This window comes from Alligator mississippiensis, chromosome 12 (genome assembly GCF_030867095.1).
Source record: "Alligator mississippiensis isolate rAllMis1 chromosome 12, rAllMis1, whole genome shotgun sequence".
NCBI classification, from domain to species: domain Eukaryota; kingdom Metazoa; phylum Chordata; order Crocodylia; family Alligatoridae; genus Alligator; species Alligator mississippiensis.
Window position 1 is genome coordinate 37293166 of NC_081835.1, and position 27574 is coordinate 37320739.

At 45.2% G+C, this 27574-nt stretch overlaps 2 protein-coding genes across 3 annotated transcripts in view; one reads left to right on the plus strand and one right to left on the minus strand.

The window, feature by feature from the left end:
• Window positions 1–9552, plus strand: part of ATRIP (ATR interacting protein) — a 40052-nt gene extending 30500 nt beyond the window's left edge. For both annotated transcript variants that reach the window (XM_014595388.3, XM_014595386.3), the window contains exons 11-13: window positions 5841–5924; window positions 6716–6965; window positions 9339–9552. In XM_014595388.3, coding sequence (XP_014450874.1) covers window positions 5841–5924; window positions 6716–6965; window positions 9339–9406 — 402 coding nt within the window. In that variant the 3' untranslated portion in view covers window positions 9407–9552. The remainder of the gene's footprint in view (window positions 1–5840; window positions 5925–6715; window positions 6966–9338) is intronic.
• Window positions 9553–12505: 2953 nt separating this feature from the next.
• The window catches only part of SHISA5 (shisa family member 5), an 83468-nt gene continuing 68399 nt past the window's right edge, over window positions 12506–27574 (minus strand). The window contains exons 4-6 of the mRNA XM_014595389.3: window positions 24996–25111; window positions 23480–23698; window positions 12506–16613 (exon numbers count right to left, since the gene is read on the minus strand). Of these exons, the coding sequence (XP_014450875.1) occupies window positions 16534–16613; window positions 23480–23698; window positions 24996–25111 (415 nt within the window). The 3' untranslated portion in view covers window positions 12506–16533. The remainder of the gene's footprint in view (window positions 16614–23479; window positions 23699–24995; window positions 25112–27574) is intronic.

The following is a 27574-nucleotide window of genomic DNA, read 5'->3' on the forward strand; positions in this document are numbered from 1 at the left end:
TTTTATTTCTACTAAGTTCTTCATTCTTTACTTTTCACTGTGTTGTGTGCATCGTTGATTACATTTTAATGTTATATGTCAGTGGTGCTCAACCTTTCAGCCCTGTGGGCCAGATGAGTGGCACAGAGCCAGTTCTTCAGCTGGATGCAGCTCTGAGTGCCAGGATCAGGCTATGGATACCAGCACCACCCCTTTCCTGCCCCTGTGTACCAGGAGTCATCCCCAGGGGTCCTGGCACCATCCATTCATGCTGGGGTTGGGTCATGGGGCCCCAGCACTGCTCCTTTCCATCCCCATGTGCTGAGATTGGACTCTGGCACCACCCCTTACTGCCTCTGTGTACTGGGATTGGGCCCTGCGGGCCTGGTACCACCTTGTCCTGTCCCCTCCACACCAGGATTGGGCCCTGGGGCCCAGGGTCCTCCTCTGACCAGGCCTATGAACTGGGATTGGGCACCTGACCCAGGCCCTAAGGCTCCCCATGGGTATAGAAATTTGGCAACAGGCAAGAGGTGCCACTACTCCCCAGCTGCTAAATTTCCAGACCCGTGGGGAGTCCCGTAAACCAGATGACAGTGCTGCAGGCCAGGGGTTGAACACCCCTATTAAATGTAATAGATTCAATCTGTGCCAATCACTAAATAAAAGTGAAACAAACCCATTCATAAGAGGCAAATTTTCAGTTGTATTAAGTTGTCAGTGAGGACTGTACTGTTAGTGGTAGATCACTATATTGCCTAATGCGAGACGCAAGGCTTCCTTAGGGTGATCTCTTTTATTGGACCAACTGTGTAGTTGGGATTAGAGTTAGGCAAGCTTTTGAATGCAAGACGTTCTTAACTTGAGGAAGAATGTCTTGCATTCAAAAGCTTGTCTAACTATCCCAGCTGCATAGCTGGTCCAATAAAAGAGATCACCCTAAGAAATCTTTGCCTCACATAATTACTGGACCCTCACAGCTACACCAATTCAATTCAGTTTCAATTTATTGAGGATTCTGGCTAAATGCCATGCTCCTGAAAACAACAAAGCGCACACGCACACACAACCATAATATAAATAAGTTTGAACAAAGTAACCGAGCTACAAATATTATACTAAAAATAGAGCCCACTAACATAACATTATTAATATAAATATAGTAGTAAATCAAGACATGACTGTATAATATTGTTGTGCGTAGATCCACAATTGAGACAATAAAATCAAATCTAATGTTAAAATATATCATTCATATCAGTAACAAAGGATATTTAACTCTAATCCCTCAGCCTTATAAGCAAAAATTGCAAGATGGTTTACTAGTTTAGGATTTGTTTGCTGTAAAAGCCAGATTAATTTCTCTCTTTTTGAAAAATGTATCAATTTCTGCAAGAACGGTAATAAATAGGTTCTCCTTATGTCATTATATAAAGAACATTCTAAAACATAGTGGATAATATCTACCAACACTGCTAGACAGACTGGGCAACATCTTTTAGCCCTTAGAATAGAAAATCTGTGTCCAGCCAGAACAGCTGTGGGCATTCAGTCCTGAGTCTAGTCAAAGAGGATCGCCACTTATTATTGAGATCCAACTGTAAATACCTTTCTCCCGCACCCCAATCGAATTTCCAAAGAGTATATAAAAAGGCAATATGAGCAGCCCTAGCCACTGCAATATCATTCTGCCTGACAATATCTCTCATCCTCTGGAAAACCCAAACCTTTTCTATGGGAGAGAAAAATCTTTCATTATCTTTGAGATACTTTTGCACTTTCTGGGGTGGAATACTATGGTAAAGAAAAGGGTGATTGGAGAGGAGGGGGATTATTAATATCTTCTACATAGCATAATTTAAGCAGATGAGATGCTAAAAGGAGTAGGATTTTTAAACCAAAATCCTGCCATTCTAATAATAATATTAGTTAAAATAGAATCCATTCCCATCTCTAATATCAAAAAAGATGCAGGAATTGAGGGAGGAAGAGCCCTAAGAAACTTGTTCTGAGGTATGTCTCCTAGGGGCATGCGAAATGGGCTGTATTTGATTCGGATTCGGCCTGAATTGGGGACACTGATTCGATTCGTTCATTTGGATCACTGTCCCTGATTCGATTCAGCTAAATCCGAATCTGAAGATTCGATGCCGATTTCGGAGAATCAGCGATTCGGACATAGGCATAGCTGTAAATGTTTTTTTTTGTGTGTTTTTTTTTCTACATACCTCAAGGTACCAGGTGCGGCTCGTGAATGCTGTGATGGTGGAGCGTCCCACAGGAGCGCAGGGGGGTGTGCTTGGTGGTGAACCCAGAAATGGACCGGAAGCAGTTGTGGTCCACTTCCGGGTCTGCTGCTGAGAGCGCTGGGGGGCCTCCCATGCCTGTCCGGCTTGGCAATCAGCCACAGGGGGATCCCGGGTGCTCCCCTCAGACCCAGGAGGCACCAGTTGCTGCACCAGGGGGCCCCCCAGCATGCTCCCTGGCAGATCCAGAAGTGTACCGCAAGTGCTTCAAGTCCACTTCCAGGTCTGCTGTTGAGTGCACTGGGGAGCCCCCCGTGCTCATGTGGGATGCTCCATCCGCACCACCATTGCAGCATTCACAAACTGCCTGGTACCTTAAGGTATGTAGAAAAAACATTTAAAGCTGCATCTATATCCAAATTGTCAAATCTCTTCAAATTGATTTGGAGGGTTCCGATTTGATTTGGAGGGACTAAAGCAGGCTTGTCCAACATACGGCCCGTGGGCCACCATGCGACCTGCCAAGCTGTTTTCTGTGGTCCACAGTGCTGTGACGGGAAACAAAGGTAAACACGGTTTACTTTTGTTTCCACCCTTTGTCCCTCCCCCAGCCCCTTGGCAGCTTCCTAATGGCTGTTGAAGGTCCGGGGAAGGGACAAGGTTCCCACACGCACCACGTCAGCTTGACAGTGCCGATGCGGTGTGTGTGGGAAGAGGAGTAGCCATGTGCTGCTTGGGACAGGATGAGCCCGGCCAGAGCAGCAGGAGCTCAGCTGCGCTTTCCCCCTACCTGTGCCAGTCAGTCCCGAGTGGCACACGGCTCTGCTGCCGCTTCTGCTGGCCAGTGCAGACCCAGCTGTGCTCCTCCTGTCCCCAGTAGCTCGTGGGAAGCTAGCTTCATCTGCATGCTGCTCCAGATGGGATGGACCCAGCCGGGTCAGCATCAGCCAGGAAAAGCAGTATGCAGCTGAAGCTGGCTTCTCACGTGCTGCTGGGGACGGGAGGAGCACGGCTGGGTCTGCACTGGCCAGCAGAAGCGGTGGTGGAGCCGCATGCCTCTCGGGACTCACTGGCGCAGCCATGGGGAAAATGCAGCTCAGCCTCTGCTGCTCTGGCCAGGCTCGTCCCATCCTGAGCGACACACGGCTCTGCCGCCGCTTCTGCTGGCCGGTGCAGACCCGGCTGGGCTCCTCCCATCCCCAGTCGCTCGTGAGAAGCTGGCTTCAGCTGCATGTTGCTCCAGATGGGATGGACCCAGCCCGGTCAGCACTGGCCAGGAAAAATGGCATGCAGCTGAAGCTGGCTTCCCATGTGCTGCTGGGGATGGGAGGAGCCCAGCCGGGTCTGCACCAGCCAGCAAATTGGTATAATGTGACAAGCCTATGGCTGGGGAGGGGTCAGGCTCCCTAGATCTGAGACCTGATGTAGGCTATGGCACAAGGACTCACTCTGGAACAACATGCTAATAAACTTGTGTCTATACCTGCCAGGAACCCAGGTAACAGGTGGTTGATACCTGGTAAGCTCATGTGAGTAAAGATTTCTTATTGCTCTGTGTGGCCTTCAAAATGTTTTTATCCTACTAAAATATGCCATACTTTGTGAGAGTTATTGCCTCTGTATGAGAAAGCAGAATCATAGCCACTGAACTAAATTCATGCCCCGTGGGAATAATCACAATTCAGCAAAATGGGTGGGAAGGAAAAGCCAGAGTTCTAAGTGTGCACCCTAAAAGAGGCCATGAAAGTCAGAAGCACAACCTTAGAACCAGGACAGCTATCTGGTAACGGCAGTCCAGGAGGCATGATGGGAATCCTCTACTCTCATGAAATTTAGGAAAGCAAGATGACATGAGAACAACATGTAGGCAGAGACAGGCTAGGGCCTTGGAGCCATGTTAATAAGTGAGGACAACTGTGTTCCCACTCTGGTCAGTGTCTAATTGTGGGTACATCTTCATTAGCTTCAGGCCACTCAAACCTGCTGCCAAAAAATAAGCCCTTCCTACCCACTTATACTTTACCTGCTCTGAACTGGAAATGAGGCAGTAAGGGCCCTTCTAGGGTGGTCCAAGGACAGTAGAAGCAGATCACACACACAGGGTGAGAGATGTTCCCAGAATGTCCTCACCACCACATTTCTTCTGAAAAGCAGGGATGTCCTGAGGTTCATTTAATGTTTGTAAAATGCTTGGAGAGCCCCACATAGATGCACTGCATAGAAATACAAAATATATTTTGACTTATTTGGTTGGCACCTTGGGCTGAGATTTTCAAAGTTGAGTCAAAAGGCCAACTTCCATTAAAATGAATGGGATTTAGAGGGCTCCAAATCTTTTATGGCAACTTTGTAACGTGCCTATCTACCCCTTTTTGCAAATCTCAGCCATAGTTTGGAAGCTGAGCCAAAAAACATAAGAGCATAAAAAGTGCCATGCTTGGTCAGCCCAATGGTCCATCTAGCTCAGTATCCTGTCCCGAACAGTGGCTGAGGTAGATGCTATAGAGGGAGAGTTTTGAACTGGTTAGACCCATTTCATTGTCACTTCCTGCAACTTCATTGATGTCAAAGGTCACGTGACATCACTTCCTGATGTGATGCTACTTCCTGTGAGGTCTTTGAATGTAGCTCGCTGGCGCACTGGGTGATAAAAAGTTCATGATCCGGCCCCACATTCAAAAAGGTTGGATACCCCTGGACTAAAGGGTCTTCTGATTCGATTCGGATTCAGAGATTCAGCCACTGAATCGGGCCAAATCTCCACCAAATCGAATTGGAGACCGAAGCTTCTCAGATCCCTAACATCTACATCATTACTAGCGGCATAACCCCATGCTTCAGCGCCATTTAAGATCTGAGAGGTAACTTTGGCTTTATATGCTGATATAGGAGCTTGGACTGATTGTCCTGCTATGGTTTCATAACGTTTCTTTGTAGCCACAGCCGATTGGGCTGCCTTAGTTTTAACTGCCTGAATATGATGTTTCCATGATGGAGAAGCTGTGAATAACACACCCAAGTACCTATAGGTTTCGACAACTTCAAGTTTAGTTCCCCACATGTTCCATGGATCAAACAACTTCACCAATACATTATTTTGGATTTATCATAATTTATTTTTATACAGCTACATCATTACTCTTATGCTGCCATATAATGGCAAGTGTCATTTTTTCCCCGTGGTATAGTTACATTTTGGTATATATTTCAGTGTACTAGTATTACTTCTGAGCCCTGTTCTAAAACTTTAGCATGTTCTTAAAATACTTTATTAAAGCTATAGTAACAGCTTTACAATATGAATTTACACGTAATTAGGGTTTGACTTTTGGACACTGAAGAAGATAAAATGACATCCGTACCCACAGCCCCACACACCCTTGTTGAGCTTTCTCTTCAGTTTGAGAGGTTTTCTTGGAAGCCACAAAGGGGAAAAAAAAGGTCTAGCTGATGTCACAGTGGAAATTTATCATTAAAATGTAAAGACTGTTGGGGGAGAAAGCTAGAATCTTTAAAGCTAGCAATATAAGTGTCACTTCTTCCTTTTATTGCTAGTGTGATTGCTTGCTAAATCTACAGAATTCACTGTAATAAACTCTGTATGTTTTGCACTAGGCTGTTAGATTCCTGACCAAGTGCATGCGGTGCTCCAGTCCATCAGTGTTACTACTTGATACAGATTGCCAGTGCAGCCTTGAGGTATGTCCCTAGAGCTATCCAACTTAGCCTATTAAAGCTGTCCAATTCCATATAAGAATGGTAAACAGAAGGTAGGGCAGGGTGGCACTGTAGAGGCTTTCTGGTGTAGAAAGGTAGTTTTTCATAGGCAACAAGCTACTTCATCAAATGCTATCAATGGATGAATAAGGTTGTTGTCTATGCAAGCTCATGTCTCTGAACCAGACAGTTTCTAAGTTGGTTATTCTCTCAATCTTTTTAGATTCAGGGCACCCCTCAGAAAATGCCAGCTCATAGTTTACACTCATTTTGACTATAGAAAAATAATCAAGCAGTTTTTGTTGTGAGGACCACAACAGGTCAGAAATGTTTTTGACATTAAGAATTTCTCTGTGGAAATCTCTAGGCTTATCCTGTTCATCACGTGCAACTGTTTGCACATCTAACTGCTAATATTTTGTGCCACCCTTAAAACAGTCTCACTTCACTCTAGTTGAGAATCGCTGCTCTAAGTACCATGTTGCCCTGCCTTCTGCCTGACTTCAGTCTAACATGGCTAACCACCTCTGCTCAGGGGAGTGTCAAGTAACATTCTGCCTTCAACTGCTGTGGTACAGTATAGTACCATGTTCTATCAAAGCTGCCTTCTAAAAGTCTTAACAGAGAGAGGCAGGCTTCCTTCCTATACATTGGAATTTGATTACTTGATATGTTTGACCACCAAAGGGCAAAACAAATAAGTCCTTTCCCTGACTAATGCTGTATCTTTTGCTCTTTGTTTTGACCCGTTTTCTTTTTTATTTCTCCTGCAGGTGGTTAAGGCACTTATCGTAATGTTACATAGACAGTGGGTGAAGGTTAGAAGATCTGAGAGCAATTTTCATATGTATAAAGAACAAATTGTTCAGTTTTTGCGGGACACAGTTTTGCTCTTGCATAGTCTTTCTCAAAAAGATAAACGGTTTCAGGAACACTTCTTGGAAGTTCTCCATCAGTATGATCAAGCCATACCTGGTGTAAGAGCCATCCTGAAAAAATCTCAAAAATTGAATGTCTTTGAAGGTAAACTAATGAATGAACTAAATAAAGCAATAAATGACTTATTTTTCCTCCCTTTAACAACCCTTCATAGATGTTTGCTGCTTTGGGTGGGTTTCAATAGGTAGTCTAACTATTGACTTTCCTCCAGAAGACTGCCTGTCTGAAAATGTGTCTTACTGGTAATATACAGACCTCTGCATTTAAAGATGTAGTTCTAAGAATCTGTCCCAGAGCAGGCAACAGATAATGCTGTTGTAATTCCTGTGTACGTGTGGCATTTCATAAATGCGTTTGCTATTTTTTTTTTTTTTTAACTATTGAAAGAACAAACCCACTAATTGCCATTTAAGTGGTAACTTGACTAGTTGTCTAATTTATTCTGTCTTGACTGAATTTTATAAAACACTCCATTTAGTCAGAGTCATGGGAAGTAAATTGTCCCAGCCTGAATTATATTTGCATGAGCATGCCGTTTGGTTGTGTCCCATGTTATGATAGAAATGCTGACATTACTCTACTCTTACGTATAATGGCATGGTACGTAATCTGAGGCTGTATGTCAAACTACTTCTAGCCTTGGCTATAGCCTACTCTGTGGATCTTGCACCACTGCCTTTTCTTGTACCTAAGGCAGAACATGCAAGGATTCCTAATGCGAATAATGAAGATTCTCTTGGCATTGCTATAAATGCCAATTGATTTCCTTCCTTGTGTAGTGTGTCGCCACTAGCCTACAAGGGCAAAGTGCTGAGGTTCTTTCTTGATTCCCATGCAAAACTTAAGCAGCCTCTATACTGAAATGATTGTAGCTTTTTAAAACTACTTTTCAATTGATGTATATAAGCTTGGTGAACAATCAAAACTAGTCTTAAAATACTAGGTACTATAAATACATCATACCATCAGCTGCTAACATTTGGAAATATATCACTAAACTTGGAAAGACTTTCAGAACAGTTCTTCCCTCAAGTTGGGTTCCCAAATTAAATATTTTAATGACTTAAATTTTTAGGCCAAATGTGTTTTAATGAAATACTTTGACACTCCCAAAGTAATAATCATTATTCTCATCATCATTTTTTATCTTGGATGCTGATTATTGCCTTTAGCAAGTTAGGCTCATACTTGTAGTGTTAAGTAGAGGTACATCGTTATAGCAGTCCATATTGTATCAGCACCGATAAAAGGAAAATTGACATGATCAGCAACCGGCTTTTTTTGGCCGGTGTAGCTGGTAATGTCACCAATAGATGCCACGTGCATATGTACAGATGCAGTCTTCACGCGGCCAGGAATGTAGCCTGGCAGCTTAGAGAGCAGCCTCCTGCTGGTAAGTTGGGGGGCCGGGGGGAAGAGGCATGGAGAGGGCAGATGGAGGCCCCCATGGTGAGGGAGGGAATGGAGCTGGGGCTGGGGCAGGGGCTGCCCAGCTGGGGTGAGGTGCAGCATGGAGCCATGGGAGGCTCATTCAGGGAAGTGGGGAGGAGGGCAGCTCCCCACTGCTGCATGCACCCCCAGGGAGGCACGGAGGCATGTGCCCCCCAGATTTGTGTGTGGGGTGAGGGCAGCCTGCCTGCTGCGGGCTCGGGGCCAGGGGCTGCACCAGCCTTTTCCCAGCTGGGGGGCTGGGCTGGGGCTGTGCTTGGGACATGCAGCAGGGGGGCTGCGGGGTGGCTACAGTGAATTTCAGGATGGCTGTAGCCCACCCCGTAACTCCCACTCCCAGCGCAGCCCCAGCCCAGACCTCCCACCAGAAACAGACTGGCTCGCCCACAGTCCTGAGCCCACAGCAGGCAGCCTGCCCTTGCCTCATACACAAATCTGGGGGGCACATGCTCCCCCGTGCCTTCCCCCAGGGGTGCATGCAATGGTGAGGAATTGCCGCTCTGTCCCATGCCCACCCTGGCTGCGCAGCCCCACTCCCTCCCTCACCAGGAGGACCTCAATCTCTGCCCCCCGCCACGTCCCTTCCCCCTCACCGACTTACTGGCCAGATGCTGTTCTCCAAGCTGCAGGGCTGCATATCGGCAGTCAGATCAGCATTGGCCAATATGGCTGGTTAATAATCAGCCATTGGTATCAGCCAAAAATATCTTTATAGGTGCACCCTTGTGTTAAGAAACATTAATTTATCATATTTTAGTCAGAAAATCATGAGTGACTGGTGCCTCCTGAATCTGCGGGGGCACCCACAGAAGCCAATGGCAGTGGTGGCCCTGTTGGGGGCACCAGCCCTACCAACAGCATCAGTGTCAGCTGTCGGGGGGGCACCGTCCCCATCAGGGGGCACGTGCACCCCTGTGCACCCCCTACCAGTTACCTATGCAGAAAATCAAATGTTGGAAGAATATTTGTCTTGTGTTTATAGTAAAAGCTTTTCATCTGTTCTTTCAGAGATGGCTTTGGATGAATTGTATCCTCCTGAGACAGAAGCAGATGCTCCAGAAATAGAGGCAAGTTAGTTGCCATAGGGCCATATCTTGTTCCATATGAATTTTTGTTGTTTAGCTTTGTTACCAATGGGAAATTGGAAATTAACCTGAACAAAACCTATTTGTATGTCTTTAAAGATCACTGGATGTAATGTAATACAGATATAAAACTTTGAGTGCTTTGACTATTTTTTTCATTTAGCTGCCACCATAGAACATGGGTGGGCAGTTATTTCAGTTGGTGGGCCACTTAATGAATTTGAGCTGTGGTCGAGGGCCGCACACAGTATCTTTCAGCAGATATCTTTTTAACAAATTATAGATTTAAAAAAAAATCATATACTGAAAATCAAACATCTGCTATAGCATTTTAATTTTATTTCAAAAAAATATTTTTTGTCCTGATTTTGTTTGTTCAAGCAGCGTGTATAGAGGTGATTCTTTAATAGCTCAAAATAAAGTCTTACTCTTGTATGATGGGGGCAGAGGCCATAGCAGGGTTGGGGCTGTATGTGTGCACGTGTGGAGGGGTGGGGGTGTCCAGCAGGTATTGGGGGTATGGGTATGCATAGGTGTGGCATGGGTGGGGGTGTTTGTGCATGCGTTTGTGGGGCTGGCTGCACACTAGGTCCTCGGAGGTAGCTGAGGTGCGGGGAGATAGGTGGGGGTGGGAGGGGTGCATGCAGCAGAGCTCACCCTGATCTGGCCCACAGCTGCCCCCGCAGTGCTCCGCTTGGGTTTGAGCCCCGCTTGGGGCAGCTTGCACTGTGTTCCTACCTGCACCTGCCTCGTGTCTGTTGAGGGCCCTGGCCAGTGCGCACAGCTTCCTGATGGGGCTGCTGCAGGTGCTGCTATGCTATTGCTTGGCTCCCCTTGTTTCCAGTGGCTCCTCCTTCTGTCCCTGTTGTGCTGACCTGGCAGAGCCGTCCCTTGGGAGGGGAGGTGGGGTGAATGGCCCAGGCCCTGCGCTTTGGGGGGCCCCCACAGATAGTGCTGTACAGGCCCTGCGGACAGTGCCATTGGCACGTGCCAAGGGTGCCACCATTCTGCGCAGCGGCTGCTCGCCACCCCCATCCCAGTCTGCGCCTTGGCCACTTGCCATCCTTCTCCTCCTCCCCCCGCCCCCCCGGCTGATATGCCCCAGGCCCTGCATGCCCCTAGGGTCGGCTCTGTGCTCTGGCCACTTTCCACCCACTCAGCCACTTGCAGGTGGCTGCTCATCAAGCTGGGCAGGTGGAGTGGGTAGAAGGCAGCTAGGAGCTGGACCCCAAGTGCTGGGCCAGGAGCTACCCAGCTGTAGCTCTTCTCTCCCCCTCTTCCTTCTCCCCTCCCCCACCAGCTGGGTGTAGGGTACCTGGCACTTGTCCTCATGGCTGGTGCCACTTGCCCATGCTACCTGCTGCCCAAAGCAGCACAGCAGGGCTGGAAGGAGTCACTGGGGTGTAGGGGGCTGAGCAATACCTGGTTGGCAGCAGCAGCAGGTGAAGCAGCCCTGCTGGGATGGTGCCATCGGCAGGTGCATGGCACAAGCGGGCACTGCCGCAGGCTGACTCTGGCCTGTGGACTGTATTTTGCCCACCCCTGTGATAGAAATGTAGCAGAAGGAAATATTTTATTAATTGTTCCATAGAAAGAAGAGCTTTTTTTCTGTACCTTCCCCTGTGCAAAAACACTTTCAGTAACAGATGTGACTGCATGGCACTTCTAGGAAGGGGAAATACATGATTTATTTTTCCCTGTGGTGGAAGCCTTCGCATGCTCCCTGGCCAGACTTTACCATGAATGAAAGATTTGTTTTTAAAGTAGTGCTGATGTGTACGGTTTCATGCCAGTGTGTTCACACACCCAGAAGGGGGAGATTCAAATATCATTTTGTTACCACCTGTGAAGCACTCCCTCAGCCAAGCTGCTACTCTGGCTCCCTGTGCAGGCCAGCAGCACACAGGCTTGTTACAGTTTTAAGACATAAGTGCGGAGCAGCCCCCACCCTGTCAGGGACAGAATTCGCCTGCAAATTGGGAGAATCTATAATAAAAAAATAAAAGCAGTTACATCAACAAGTATGATTTGGGGAAGAGTCAGCATGGGTTCTGTAAAGGAAAGTCCTGCCTCACCAATCTGCTAGAGTTCTTTGAGGGTGTTAACAACTATGTGGCTAAGGGGGATCCAGTTGGCCATATATGGATTTTCAATAAGCTTTCAACAATGTTCCTTACCAAAGGCTTTTCAACAGAAGAGTGCTCATGTAGAAGGATTTTAGTAGTAGAACTATTGACTCAGGGTTTAAAAAGACAAATCACTAGGGGTGTGACGAAAGAGATTTCGGGGGCCGATACCGATAGCCGATCTTTAAGGAGGTATATTGGCCAATACTGATCTGATACAGCCGCATCCAGCTGGTAAGTCTGTTGTGGTGGAAGGGGATGGGGGAGGGAAGTGGCGTGTGGGGGCAGATTAACACTCTCTAAGGTGAAGGAGGGAGTGGGGCTGAGGTAGGCACTGCCCAGCTGGGGCGGGGCGCGGGACAGAGCCATGGTTCATCCAGGAGGTGTGGGGAGGGGGAGCGGCTCCTGCCACTGTGCACACCCTGGGAGGGCATGGCAGGGGTGTCCCCAGATCTGCATGGGGCGGGGCTGGGCAAGGCTGCAGCTGCAGGCTGGGGCCAGGATGACTCCGGGCTCTTCCTGGGGGGAGCTGGGCCACGCTGCACTCAGGGCAGGTGGTGGCAGTGCTAGGAGGGGAGCTATGGGGGCTGCAGCTTAGAGGGGAGGAGCTTAGACTGTAATCAGTTCATGTTATCCTGAGGTATATAACTAGTAAGGCTGTGCAAAATTTCACTGGCTGTTTTGTTTTGACGCTGTTTCGAGGGCAGTCGAAACTCTTCAAAAGTTTCAAAACATTTCGAGGTGCAATATAGAAGTCCACGTTATTCCTGCCTGTTTTGTCTGTTTTCTGGTTGGAGTCTTCAGTCTCTACTGTCAGCAACCATAAGCATTATATTCAGGTATAAGATGGCCAAAAATAAAAATGATCAAATACATTTATACACATTGGAGAAACTAGAATCTTGGCAGAAGTTTCTAATTACATTTTAAAATGCATTTTTATGAAGGTAAAATTGATACAGTATACTTCATACATTTGCATTTATTACAAAGAGGTACACAGACTATATGCCTGGTTTGTTTGTTTTTTTGGAAACTTGTCAAGTTCAAATACAAACAATTTACAAAGCAAGGTTATAGTAAGTGAGAGAGACCAGGATTACCAGGTAAATATAATACAACATAGAATAGTCACTACACTTAATTGAGTAGACATTTCTAAAATAAAGGCACTTACAGAATTAAAAAACCATTAATTTCTACAACATTTTGAACCTTAAACCAATCTCCCAATTTTCTAACACCACGAACAGTATTTAGTTTGACATTGCATAAGCTGTGTTGACTGATAGATTCAATACATAACATGTATAAATACATAAAATAAGACTTCCTATGCCAGTTTAACTTTGCTATAAATTACATGAAAACAGATTTTGCTAGAATTGCATAGGAATAACAACAAAATTTGGTCCTGTTTTATAAGTCTGCTAATGACATCTTTATTATATGCTACTGCCAAGAAAGATTCAGCTAAGTGGAAAACATACAGCTGTGCACCCATTTTGTCCTTCTTCACCTTTCCAAGACCAGCAGTTAATATATTAAGTAAACCTTCTGTCATTATAAACATAGCTTCCACTAATATGCGCACAGGAAGGCAGAGGTGTCAAACTCATCCAGTTTAAGGATCTCTGAAGCTTTAAGCTGGATCTCTGTCTGTAAGCTGGATCCAGCTGCACCACAGCCAGTGGGCAGAGGCAGTCCTGTGGGGTGCCATATGCAGCGCACTGCTCATGCTAGCCCCTGGTGCCACAGGAAGTGTGTGCCAGCCCTGCTGTGGGGCTTGTGCTGCAGGCGGTATACATGCTAAACCAGTGCCACAAGCACTACCTATGGCCCAGGGGGCTAGTATAGTGTATGCACTATATGCAGGGCTGCGCCAGACTGGCCTAAAGCATTGGCTCTGAGAACTGGTCAAGATTGGGCTGCAGGCCATATGTGTACACCAGGGCCATCGCACAGGGATGTCCTATGGGGCGCTGCATGCAACCCATGCCCCATGTTGGCTCCCTGGGCCATGGGCTTTGCAGCACCAAGTCCAACCCGAATGCTGCAGGTAGCACAAGTCCCAGAGTGGGGGCAGCGTGTGGTGCAGTTGGCTCATGGGCAGGGTCTGGCACCACAGGCTCTGCTTGCAGCATGGGGCTGGCTTGGAGCACGTGCTGCATGTGGTCCTGCTGGACTGCTCTGAGCAATGGCTCTGGCATAGCCTGATCCAGACCAGCTCTGGAGTGGGCACTGCATGCAGCTTGCACCCCTTGTGCTGCAAGCAGTGCACATGGAACTGGGTCCAGCCTGTCCACTGGAGTGGCTCTGCATGCCACAGGTTCATGTGGTTCCATGGGCTGGATGTAGCCTGCAGACCTTTGACTCCCTTACAGCCTGCCTTATCCCATTCCTAACCAAGTGATGGAACTGTCCTTATAAGATGGCATGTCCCTCAGCCACCTCTTTGAACATCCAGCATATGTTATTTGGCCCATATCTACTCTGAAACGAAAATAGGTTTTGATATTAACTTTCCTTCTCCACTGTCATTATATGGACCTGTTTCTCAGAGCTAAGATCTGTAGGTTACAGAGGAAGGATGCATGCCTGCATCTTAGGCCAAGCTCTCCCCTTGAGCCTGCAAGAGGAGGATTTATGTCAAAATGCATTACCCTGATGATACTACAAAAAGAAGTGTTATCATCACTCTGAGTATAGGAAGAGTCACAAGTGCAGAGCTACAGCCTTGTAATCATACCGAGCCATTCAATTACAAAAACTTCTAGTCCAACTCTGATGAAATCAGGGCATCCATGCTGAGTGGCTGCACCTTTCTGGTTAGATTCTATCTTGGCAGTGGTCCAATCTTGTTGCTTTAATGGTCTGAGTCCCCCCTGCTGTGTGTGGACTCCTAAGCCACTCCTATTGTGAATGGCTAGAAGCCACACTGAATGAATTAGAAATATTGCAGAATTATTCTGTAATGGTTTCTGCTCTAAAATGTGCGGGATTTCTAGGGAGGTATATCCATGTTTAGTAGGAACTGTCTCCTTATCAGGTGTTCCCACATAACCTTAAGAGAACAGTATTTGCAGTCAAGTGCTACAGAATCTCCTGGTTGCAGGGTAAAGAGAAAGCATCATGCCTAGTGTACCCCATTTCTGCTCTGTGAATTTTTCTTGGCACATTATTTATTTATTTATTTTTTTACTCAACACTTGGTCTCTGTGGTCCTGTGCAACAAGAAAGGTGCACAGAGCCTCATGATATAGCATGAGGACATGGGCAGCTACATAAAAAAAACACCAGAAACAGACTTGACTGCATTTTAGTTTCAGGCAGCGGTAATATAAATTGTCATCTGAAAAAAAAAAAAAAAAAGCTGTTCTGGACAGTGACAGTTTCCATTATGATAACCCTCTACAGAGATGCAAGGCAAATACTGCTATTAGTGAAAGAATAAATTCTTTACAAACAATTTTTTTAACATTCTAAATATAAGACCCCAAAAGAAGTGGCTTGTAAACTTCTGGACAAGTGAAACCAGAATGAGAGCAACATTTCTGAAATATGTCACTAGTTACAGTACGCTGATTAAAATAATATTTAACCGATAGCTTCACTGAGGAACAATATGTCTTATTTCAATTTCAGAAATGGCTGTGTAGAGTTTTTTAAATTTGGTTATGGAGTACATTTAAAGCAGAAAGGTCAGTACTATATTTGGCTGTAGAGAAATGAAAAGTATTGTAGTCCCTAGTCAAATTTGGTGGTTCATACAGATATTTTTACAAAAAAAATTCCAGTCCTTTCCCTAGACATGTGCAACTGCCAGTTATATCAAATCTTGCAATTTTAGGGCCAAATCCTGTCACCTTTTAATTATCCAAATTCTGATTCAACAGTCAATTAAATGGACAGCAAAATTAATCTCCTATACAGCCAGTTGAGATTTCTTGTTTCACCATTATTATGTTTCAACTCAAAATTTATTTTTAACGAAAGATGCATCTTCCTTCTAGAATAGTTTATCTTAACTGTAGGGAAGAATGAAGACGTAAAGTCTGTGTCTTGACTTCTGGCAAGAGAGATGCATCTTCCTATACCTTATAAATTTAATTATTTCCCATGTAAATGAGCAGGACTTAATATTGCCTCTGGCTGATCTTGTTAAAGATAGATTAAAGAAATGCACTGTGCTCCTTCACAGGTCAAATGTATCACTTGGTCATAGTGAATTTTTTTCCAGTAGCAGCTGAAGATCATAAACTGCAGTGGTAAAGCAAATAAATTCCCATCTAATTCTTCTCATGCAGCATCTAGATTTTCAGCTTCTGATATGCTAATTTTTTTCTATAGAGATTTTTTTTTGACTAGGGAGATCAATGAATTAAACAAATGGAGTGAACAGTCACCTACTAAGTTTTCATGCTTTAAACTTTAAAAATGGAAAGGAAGACAAGGAATTGATCAGCCCATGTTCTGTTATGCCATGTTGTGCCGACTATATTCCAGAAAAAGAAATTCTCCTCCTTTTACTTAAGTGTAGTAACTTGAAAACAGGCAGATTGCTTAACAGCCAGGAAACTTCATTAAAATTCACTTATTGTAATAGGATGCAAATAATGATAAAGCTCTGATTGCTCACTACTAATTATCTTATTTTTGAGTAGCCCCTTCTAACATACTTAAAAATTATTGCACAACAAACATCATTGTGGTTCTCGTGGTTGAAGTACTCCTTCCTGCTTTTCTAAATTTTGAACAAGTTCTGTTGTTTTTTCTTGAGGTATAAACGAATAACTTCAAGTGAGGATTGCTTTCTTGCTGCGTTTGATATAGTTTTAAAAAACAGGTATAGATTTAGATAGCCTCTTTAGTAAGACAAAGGGCTGCTGCTGAATTTTACCAAAATTTGCTACAGCTGTATGCCACAGACAGCACAAATTAGATTTAAAAAAAGAGGAAGTTTTGCAAGCAGGCACATAAGAGCAGATCCATTCAGTAGGTAGGCTTTTGAAGATCCACGTAAGCAGGATTGTAAGGGGGCTGACTGACGGGGTAGGGTGCTCCAGCACCAGCTGCAAAAAAGAGGAAAGTACTATTAGAATGCATATTTATGTTCATCCAGGAAGAGCACACACCAACTGCTGAAACGTCCTTAGCCTGACGAAGGGTTTTTGAACCTGAAAGCTTGCTTAATAACTATTCTCCAACTATTTGGGTTGGTCTAATAAAAGATATCAAATTCACCCAAGGATACTTGTCTATTTATGTTTGGAAGTTTGTGTGTGCCTTATGCTAGTTTCAAATGCATGTTTCAGAGGTTCAGCTTGTTTTGCATTTTAATTGTCAGAAAATAATTTACTAGTGGTAACTGAGGACACATTCATACTTCACAGATTTGAGCATGGAAGCTTTTTGAAGTGGTCTGTATATCCATTACAGCACTAAGCATATTTTTTGCTGCTTAAGTAATGTTCTCTTTCCCACAGACTGCCGCCCATATTAGAAGGTTGCGTATCAAAACAGCTCATCCAGTAGGGAGCAGTGGGACATGCTTGAAAGGTCAGGTAAAATTATTAATTTGAAGATAAGTGAAAATAAACTTTTGGATGAAAGACAAGAAAGGACTTAAGGAAACCTCTCAGTAGAAAAGTAAGATTACTTGGGAGATGCTCCCTGAGTACCTTATTAATTTACCATTTAAAAAGGAATTTTAAGAGTGCCAACTTAGTACCATCAAGAACATGGAATAGTTTATAATACATGGATCTGTGGGACAAATGGTTGCCTGTAAATGCAAGAAACGACACATTGGCCCGGGAGTCCTCTTCCAGTCCCCCATTCCTGTGTTTTGACTCCCTGGCCAATGTGTCATTTCTTGCATTTACAGGCAACCATTTGTCCCACAGATCCATACAGTTATCCTCTACAACCCCTCTGTCTATGCCTGTTGCACCCAAGTGTTTTACACATTAAATTCAAATGCCCTTTAAAAAAAAATCCTTCACTTCCTATTCACCAGGAAATTTTGGGGGGTGATATTATTTAAAGCTACATAAAAATGAGCATTATGTTTTACTCTTAAAGTTCTGAGGTCCATAGCTGTTTTAATATCTTCCAAACATAGTTTCCATAGTTATGGGTCAGTTGCTGAGTAAGGTGTCCCTCTTGCACTTGTAATATACCCCGATGGCTGATGGCTAACAGCTGCATTATTCCAGTGAAATGTAGCTGTCATGAGAAATCATGACTGTTACTGTGTACAGTTATCTTGTAGTACCCCAATCTTCTCTTGCTATGATTTCACAAATCCCTTCATTACAAGCTTTCTTAAATCAGGGGGGAGGGGCAGATCCAGGATTTCCCAAAGGAGTGGGGGGGAGGAAGCATAACCTACACAGCAAGGTTGGCTGCAACCCTTGCTCCCAGCCTCCTCTGCCCCCATCAGTGTGGGCAGACCATGCAGCAGAAGCTTCTGGGGACTTTAAGTCCCTAAAGCAGGTGAAAATCTCCCCTCCCTTCCCTTCCCCAGCCCATCCCCTCCCATTCCCAACTGCTGTGGCTGCTTTACCCACAATCCTGGAAGCAGGGCAAGCATCAGAGTGGGGGGCTAGGAACAGCAGTTTGGAGAATAGGTCCCCTTTACTGCCCAATTCTCTGGGAGCAGGCACAGGGAAGGGGAACCCCCCCACTCCCTTTCTGCTGCCTCTGTCCCCATCCCCAGCTGAGCCCAACCCCTAGCAGCCCAACTGGGGTAGGCAAAAGTGGCTCTGGTGCTTCCCTCAGTCCAGGACAATGGAGAAAGCAACAGCCACAAATTGCGGGGTGGGAAGAGGAGGAGAGATGCCTCTAGCATGGAGAGGAAGAGTGGAGGGACTGTCACTTGCTTTAGGGGAGTGGTCACCAACCAGTTGATCTCGACTGACTGGTTGATCGTGAAGCCTCTGACAGCAGATCTCAGTCTGTCAGAGGCTCCATGATAGGGAGCGGCAGGACGCACATGGCTGGGCTGAGCTACACTTCCTGCTGGGCTGGGCTGGGTGAGTGGGGTCAGAGCCTGGGCAGCTTGTCTGGGGGGCAGGGGGGCAGGGCAGGTGGGGGGGGGAGGCAGTAGATCTTGGGGTACCAAAAATTTATCTTCACCATAAAAAGGTTGGAGGCCACTGCTTTAGGGACTTGGAAAAAGTCCTTGGAGGCTCCTGTGGTACACTCCTGGATCTGGCTTTGCTTAAATCTCATTTTATGTAGAATTCTGCTATCTATTTCAGCCTAAGTGCAGTAGTGCAAGTGTATCATCCTAGCCCTTAAATTCCACTGGAACCAATTTTTTTCTGCCCCAGTTAAAGGCTGCCTCCCATTAGAAACAGTTTAGTTCACTGCCTACCAGCATTAAGTTCCAACACAACAATTTATTCTCCTTTGTCTATGCTTTGTGGAACTTCTCTCTCTGACATTTAATAAATTTGAAGCTGTAATCTACAGTCAGACCCTCAAATCCCAACACATCTACTGTGAGAATACTCACAACACTCACCTTGCCAGCCTGAAATCTGCCTTTATACAAGATGACCTGAAGAAGAATGTCTTGCATTCAGAAAATCATCTAACTTTATCCCAACTATAAAGCTGGTTCAATTAAGATATCATGCTAAGAAATCTTTGCCTCACATAATTTCTAACTCTCACGGCTACATCATCCTAATACCACTTTATAAAAACAAGGACACTTCAGCAGAGAAACAGTCTGTATCTTTGAAAGAGCCACACAAATAACCCAAAGTAACCTTCTGAAAACAAAAAGAAACCCCCTGTGCCTGCACACTGTGGGTATTCACATACTGCCCCAGACCTGAGCCGACAGGAGTCATCATAAACACTTACAGCCTATACTTGATAAAGATCAAGCTTTGAGGGAAATATTCCCACCCTTGACTTATCAACAGAGGCAAAACTGTCAGCACATCTCCAATGCTACAATAATCAGCACCACCCACAACAAATTAATCAGAATCCATGGATCCTATACATGCGTATCCTAAAGTGTCATATGTCTCATTTGGTGCACAAAATGCCCTCATGGAAACTATGTGGGTGAAACTACACTAAAAGTATACACCAGAATGAATGATCACAGGAAAAAGACAGACACAGAATCCTGTTTAGGAGAGCACTTTTCACAGAACAACTACTGACTTTCTGATTTCACTACGCTTACGCTCAAGGGAGATTTACATAACTTCAAAAGATGGGCTTTGGAGCAAAAATTCATAAGCTAGCAGGACACTAAGAACAAAGGACTGAACACCAATATTGACTTCATGGCACACTACAATCTGTCTGACTTTTGTGGTCCCCATTTTCAAAAAGGGGAGGAAGGAGGACCCAGGCAACTATAGGCCAGTCAGTCTCACCTCCATCCTTGGTAAAGTCTTTGAAAAAATTATCAAGGCTCACATTTGTGAGAGCCTGGCAGGGCAAATTATGCTGAGGGGAAACCAGCACGGGTTTGTGGCGGGCAGATCGTGCCTGACCAACCTAGTCTCTTTCTATGACCAGGTTACAAAATGCCTGGACACAGGAGGAGGGGTGGATGTCGTATACTTAGACTTCAGGAAGGCCTTAGATACGGTATCCCACCCCATACTGGTGAACAAGTTAAGAGGCTGTGATGTGGATGACTGCACAGTCCGGTGGGTGGTGAATTGGCTAGAGGGTCGCACCCAAAGAGTCGTGGTAGATGGGTCGGTCTCGACCTGGAAGGGTGTGGGCAGTGGGGTCCCGCAGGGCTCGGTCCTTGGACCGATACTCTTTAATGTCTTCATCAGCGACTTGGACGAGGGAGTCAAATGTACTCTGTCCAAGTTTGCAGATGACACAAAGCTATGGGGAGAAGTGGACACGCCGGAGGGCAGGGAACAGCTGCAGGCAGACCTGGATAGGTTGGACAAGTGGGCAGAAAACAACAGGATGCAGTTCAACAAGAAGAAATGCAAAGTGCTGCACCTAGGGAGGAAAAATGTCCAGCACACCTACAGCCTAGGGAATGACCTGCTGGGTGGCACAGAGGTGGAAAGGGATCTTGGAGTCCTAGTGGACTCCAAGATGGACATGAGCCGGCAGTGTGACGAAGCCATCAGAAAAGCCAATGGCACTTTATCGTGCATCAGCAGATGCACGACGAATAGGTCCAAGGAGGTGATACTTCCCCTCTATCGGGCGCTGGTCAGACCGCAGTTGGAGTACTGCGTGCAATTCTGGGCGCCACACTTCAAGAAGGATGCGGATAACCTGGAGAGGGTCCAGAGAAGGGCAACTCGTATGGTCAAGGGCCTGCAGACCAAGCCCTACGAGGAGAGACTAGAGAAACTGGACCTTTTCAGCCTCTGCAAGAGAAGGTTGAGAGGCGACCTTGTGGCTGCCTATAAGTTCATCATGGGGGCACAGAAGGGAATTGGTGAGTATTTATTCATGAAGGCGCCCCCGGGGGTTACAAGAAACAATGGCCACAAGCTAGCAGAGAGCAGATTTAGACTGGACATTAGGAAGAACACAGTTCGAGTGGCCAAGGTCTGGAACGGGCTCCCAAGGGAGGTGGTGCTCTCCCCTACCCTGGGGGTGTTCAAGAGGAGGTTAGATGAGTATCTAGCTGGGGTCATCTAGACCCAGCACTCTTTCCTGCTTATGCAGGGGGTCGGACTCGATGATCTATTGAGGTCCCTTCCGACCCTAACATCCATGAATGAATCTATGACTCCAGATACATTTTTCCCTCACACAAGGGATAATGACTCACTTCCCTTTTGAAAAGACTTGATCTTCCGTTAACCAAGCTATCCTTTCTTCTGTGATTTTCTTGTTGGCAACCCCTGGGATTCCCTCTCATCTCTAATTTCACAGTCCTGCAGCCTGTTTCTAACAACCACGTATGCTTTTTCTTCAGACCTGAAGAAGAATGCATTTCATTTAAAAGCCTGTCTAAGTCTATCCTAACCATTCAGTTATTCCAGTAAAAATGGATGGTTTAAAGGTGGCGGTGGTGGGTGTGCGGGCATGCTGATGTGTGGTGTGGTCTTTGTAACAGGACTAAGAATGGCGTAACTGTAAAAGTGTGTTTTGGATTGTCAAGTGAACTACAGCAGTCACAAGGTAGTTTGTTAGAGGTACCGTTTTACACTCACATACACACACACACACACACACACACAGAAATTAATATTTTTGCAAAAAAAAAAAAAAAAAGTACAAAAGTAGGTACAAAATACTTACCTAGTAGGGGAGATGCCATGATCACCACCATGGTATAGGCAAAATTGGTCCAGGTGGATTTGCTGTACCCAGAAAGGGAGATTCCCTTCTCCCTGACATCGAATAGCATTGTGTAGTTGAAAGTGGAGACTTGTCCATTGCACTGTGAGCAAGCACCCTTATGAGAATATACTATAGACTCCTAATGGAAGGATCTTGGCTACACACTTTTTTTTTTTTTGTAGAGATGAGGGATTTCTCCCTAGCTTGCAACTTCGGACTTTTGGCTAAGAGCAAGCAAGACTTGGGGCCATCTGAACCCCAAGACATCCAGGCTTGGGGCTTGCATGTAAGATGCCATGGATGTGGTAGTATCTGAAGCACCAGCTGAGGAGTCTGGGAGGCAGGATACTTGCTGGTGATAACACTCTGTGGACTTGAACAACTGAGGCCTGCTCAGTGGATGGAATTTGGAATTGATTTGACTAATTTAGCGTGAGAAACAAAAATAGGTACAAAAATGCTGCTTAAAAGTGTGTTTATGAAGTACTTGTGCTAAAACTTTCAGCAGTTTTAAAAAAAAGGCAAAATGTATCAATTCTGGATGAACTAAGTCTATGGGTACCTGTAGTAATTTTATGCAAATTACTATAGGTATGTTTATTTCAAGATTTGTGTTTTCAAATATGCCCCTTGTCAGAGCAAGGTCTGACAGTAAGGAGGCAGCTGTGCGGGAAAGAAGTTGGGGAAGGAGGGGCACAGAGGGCAAGGGGGCCACTTGATTTCCTCCCCCACCCTGCCCCAGATTTTCTTGCCATGATCCATTAGTGGGTCGGGGGAAAATTCAAAGCAAACCTCTAATAATTAAATTTTATACCTGGAAAATTATTTTTAAAATTATAAATTTTCCATATATAGAATGTAATTATTGGGGAGTTGTCTTACATTCAGGGTCATCTTACATTCAAGTAAATGCAGTATTCAGATTTCTAAGTTAGTTTTACTGAACATCCTGAATTACCAGTCTTATATCTGAAGAGGTTACTTGTGCTTTTTATGCATCTCAGGAAGGGTGGTGTATGCCTGTCCCTGGGGTGGGGATTAATCAATCAGTCCACACTTACTGAAAGAACTATTCTATACTTTCAGAAGGTCTACAGATATTTTGGAGTGGGCAGTTAACCTATTTGCATATCTAGAGCTGAGCTACCACCCCTCTACCAGCAAACTTTGGGGTCTAGTTCTGTTCCCTGAACTACAAGGCTGCTGAAATCCTATTTGGAAACACAAGTAGAGCATCTTGCTTAGAAAAAAATATCCATTTAACTGGGAAGACTGAAAAGACACCCAAATGCATGGATTTCTAAAATGGATTCAGATAGTAATTTTTCATCCTCTTATACTACTTACAAATTTTCCATTTGGAAAATACCTATATATATATATGTACCTCACCTCTTTGAAATGTCAAAATGTTGGCTAAAGTCTATGGAGATCAAGTGTATTAAAGAAAGAAAAGATTTAAATTGTGGTGTTGATAAATGAAAGAGGATGTGGAAAAGGCTTGTAAGGCTTATTATGTGTACAGTTACAAATATATGTTCTACTTCATTGCGTCTTCCAAGAGATTCATTTAAGACAAAAAGAAAAAAATGTATTTTCCAAATGTGTTTTGCTATCCCTGTGCTGGCCTTACCTGCCACTGTCTCGTGGTAAGCTGGTGGACCTGATGGCTGCGTTGGATAAGGTGGAGGATACTGTGTTGGATAAGGTGCTGCCGGCATTCCAGGTTGTGGCTGTATTGGTACAGGGTGATATCCTTGATATGGTACTGCTGGGTAACCTGGCGATATTCCTGGTTGCTGGGGATAAGGGGCATGGATCACTGTGGTAGCAGTTGTGGTGGTCACAACAGCTATAAACAGACCAAAGCAAAAATATTAGTATTCAACTGAAGCAAAGATATAGAAAACTTTCTGAATCTGCTTTTCCTATTACTTCCTAAAAGGAGAACCCCCTTTTTTTTTTTCTGTATTTATGGTTCATCTCAGGTGGAAGCCCCAGTACAGAGTTCTGGGGCTATCCAGAAACTATGAATTCACTTCTGCAGTTCAGTTATCTATGGATTCTGGATAAGACCCTATCTTAATCGTAGAATAGGGTCTACATTTTTAATCTAATTTATACTCAAAACTTGCAAACATTCACTCAACATGTGATAAATACAGTAGTAATGTAGTTGGTTTTAGTGCAATAGAACTTAAAGTGATCCCAGTGGAAGAAAAAACAGATTAGCTTGTTATAATTTATTAAGATATGAACTACTTTTCTAATAAGAAAGTACCTCAGTAAGACATAAAAGAAAATACAAGGCTAGTCCTATGATATATTCACATAAAAAAAACAGCTATGTTTAAAATAGCATAGCTTTGTAAATACAATATTGGCATACTGAATATTCTTCCTAATTTTAAAAGATACAGACTCGTGGACTAGTTCTTACAAGATTTCATATTTTAAACTAGATTCTTGTACAACATCCAGAGTAGAAAACTAAGTTGATATTTCAAAGTGATACTGTATGCTTCATATGTTGGTGTGGCAACAAAGCACAGCTTGTTCAAAGATTTCCCCAGCTCTACTGCTGGTTGTTCATTAAGTGAAAAGTTACCTCAAAGTAGAAAGTTTTACGCGTTTTAAGAATTTATAATAGAGAAAATTAACTGGGATTTCTGTCAGCAGTGACGCAGCAAAGATGAATGTATCTCATGAATAGATTTTCATAACTTAGTTCTCAGTGATAATCCAAGAAACGGAACATCAAAGATTATCAATTTAACATGAGTTGGAGAGGAGAAAGTTTCTCATTCTCAGAAGGTTTGTTTTTCTCCTGGCCCTGATGATATTTCAGTAATTCAGCTGCAGTTCAAGATGCATTATATGGACTCCTGGTAAATGACTGCTATAGGAAATAAATTCTACAGAGATCTATTATTTCAATTTATGCTCACAAAAATAAATGTAACCGTTGAAAAAACCTTAAAAACACTGAATATTTTCTGACCGTTAGGGAAATTCTATTGTTACTTCAGAGTTTTAAGTGTCTCAGGTTCTTAGATTTTGTATTCAAGTTCATTTACCAATAATGCTATTTAAAAACAGATCTTTATTAAAAAAAGATGAAAAGTAATTGCAAATAGTGAGATACTTACGTCGTGGTCTGCGACATATTTTATACAAACAGCAGCATGAACATGTGAAGCACAGAATGATAGTGACTACAAACACTGCAAAGATGGTAATTCCAACTGCAACAGAGGTCGTAAAACTAAAAAAACAAAAGTTAGTTGAAAGTTACACAAGTTTTCTATACAGGATTTTTACTATACAACTACAAACAAAAACGTTTAGAAGACTAGGAATATAAAACTTCACATTTAGTCATGTAAATAAAAGGCAAAGTAGAGATGCATCTTATAACCAGGGATCCTAGGTTTCTGTTAAAAAAATACCAAATTCTCTGCTAAAAAAATCACAAAGTCTCTGCTAGAGAAAACCCAAAATCCTTTATTAAAATTAAAGCCCCCCTGGCTCTGCTGGTGCCCCTCGCCCCCCCCACCCACAGCCCCTGCTCTCCCAGCACTACCAGAGGGGCCCCCAGATGCCTAGGCTATAGACCCAGGTTTGCAGCCCCTGCCTCTGCTCCCCCCTCTGGTGGGCCAGCTCCCTGCCACTGTATGCACTCCTGGGGGAGAGGGGAGACCCACAACCCCCAGATTTGTACCCAGGGCTGGCACAGGCTGTGGGCTCGAGCTCCTGCCCTGCTGACACCCCCCGTGGCCTCCAGAGCTTTGTGGGCATGACCCAGTGTGGCTAAGGACAGCTGCTGGGGGATCTCCTTGCTGCTGCTGCACCCCCCCCCGCTGTACTGGTGACACATGTCCATTGCCTGCTGCTGCTTCTGAGGGGGCGCAGCCCTGTGCCGCTGCCCTCACTGCAGCCCCGCGCACAGGAGGTGCATCGCTGGAGCGGGTCAGGGGGCGAGCAGCAGCGAGGAGATCCTCACGTGGCTCCACTGCTGCCTTCTGTGGCAGGGAACAGCAGCTGGCAGTTTGTCCACATGGTTCCGCTGTTCCCTGCCACCCTGCTTCCCTCCTCTGGGGCCTCCGGAGCCTGGCGAGTGCAACCTGGCACGGCAGGCAGCAGTGGAGCCATGTGGGCATCTCCTCACCACTGCTTGCTCCCCCCCCATTGTCCCCTCTGCCCTGGCGATGCACCTCCTGCACACACGGCCGCAGTGAGGGCAGCAATGCGGGGCTGCACCCCTCAAAGCAGCAGCAGGCACTGGAGGCGCATCACCAGGGCAGCAGGGTTTGGGGGGTAAGCAGTAGCGAGGAGATCCCCGTGTGGCCCCACTGTCCCCAGCTGCCCCAGGTCATGCCTGCCAGGCTCCAGAGACCCTGGAGGAAAGAAGCAGGGCAGAAGTCCAAGCCCGCAGCCTGTGCCTGCCCCAGGTACAGATCAGGGGGGCATAGGTCCCCCTGCCCCCTAAGAGTGCGCATGGCAGCAGGGAGCTGGCCCTCCCCCAGATGAGCCACCCATGGCCCCAAAACTGCCCAGATCCCTCTCCCCCACCCTTCCTGCTGAAGTTGCTCTGCAAGCTGCCTGGGGCCATGTGCAAGTCTGTGCATATGGTGACCCCATCTCTCCGCCTTCCTCCAGCTCCCTGCAGGCTGGAACTCTGCCAGCCTACACGGAGCTCATTGCAAAATGGCAAAATCCGCAGGTTTCTTTTGTAAAATGAGAAATCTGTGTTTGCCTCTGGTAAAAGGTAAAATCCACGGTTTACTCCATTTTTCCGTAGGAAATAGAAAACCTGGATCCCTGCTTGTAACTAGCTGAATCAGAGATGGATAAGCTTTAATGAGTAAGAGTTGCCTTCATCAGATGCTATGGAAGGATATGCAGAGAACAAGCTATCAAATAAGGAGAGTGATTTAAATACAAAAGACAGGGAAGACAAAGGGAAGGAGGGAGGGAGCAGGCAGTACTGATAGAGGCAAATAAATGATAAACCCACAGAGATAAAGGGGTCACAAAAGATAATTCAGGTAATGGGATAAAAATCTGTAGTCCCTGTTTAGACCATACTTAATACAGCCCCGTCTGCAAACATAGGCAGATTCAAGGTTGTGTAAATGAGAGTGCAGGAGCACTGAGCAGTCCTACAGGAGGCTGCACCCCTCACTCAGCCTCCTTAGCCCCACTGGAATGGGCAGACTACATTACTGGGGCAGCAGCCAGGGACCCAGCTCTGGAACTCCCCCTGCCTGTGTACTGGAGATAGCAGCAGCAGCAGGCGAGAATGTACCACTGAACACAGAGAAGAAGGGAAGAGGGAATTCTTAACTGCTTGGGGACTTTTAGTACCTGGCAGCCAGTACCTTCCTCTCTGTGTTCAGTGGCACATCCCCTCCTGCTGCCTGTTGGTGCTGTCCCCAGTGGACAGGTAGGGGGAGCTCCAGAGCTGGACTCAGCTGGGGAAAACAGCTGTTCAGTGGACAGGTTCTACAGACTAGCATATTGGTTAAATGAGTACATTTAATTTGTCTTCCTATGTCCTTAGACCAGCATGGTTACAACCAACAGCCCTACAATTGAATTTAAAATTAAAGCATAAAATGGCCATGTATGGCAAGGTATGAAATGAGGGTGCTGTATAAGTTTCACTGTACAAGAACAACTACTCAAAGGTCAGTGATTAAATGTGCAGGAGCGTTAAAATGTTAAT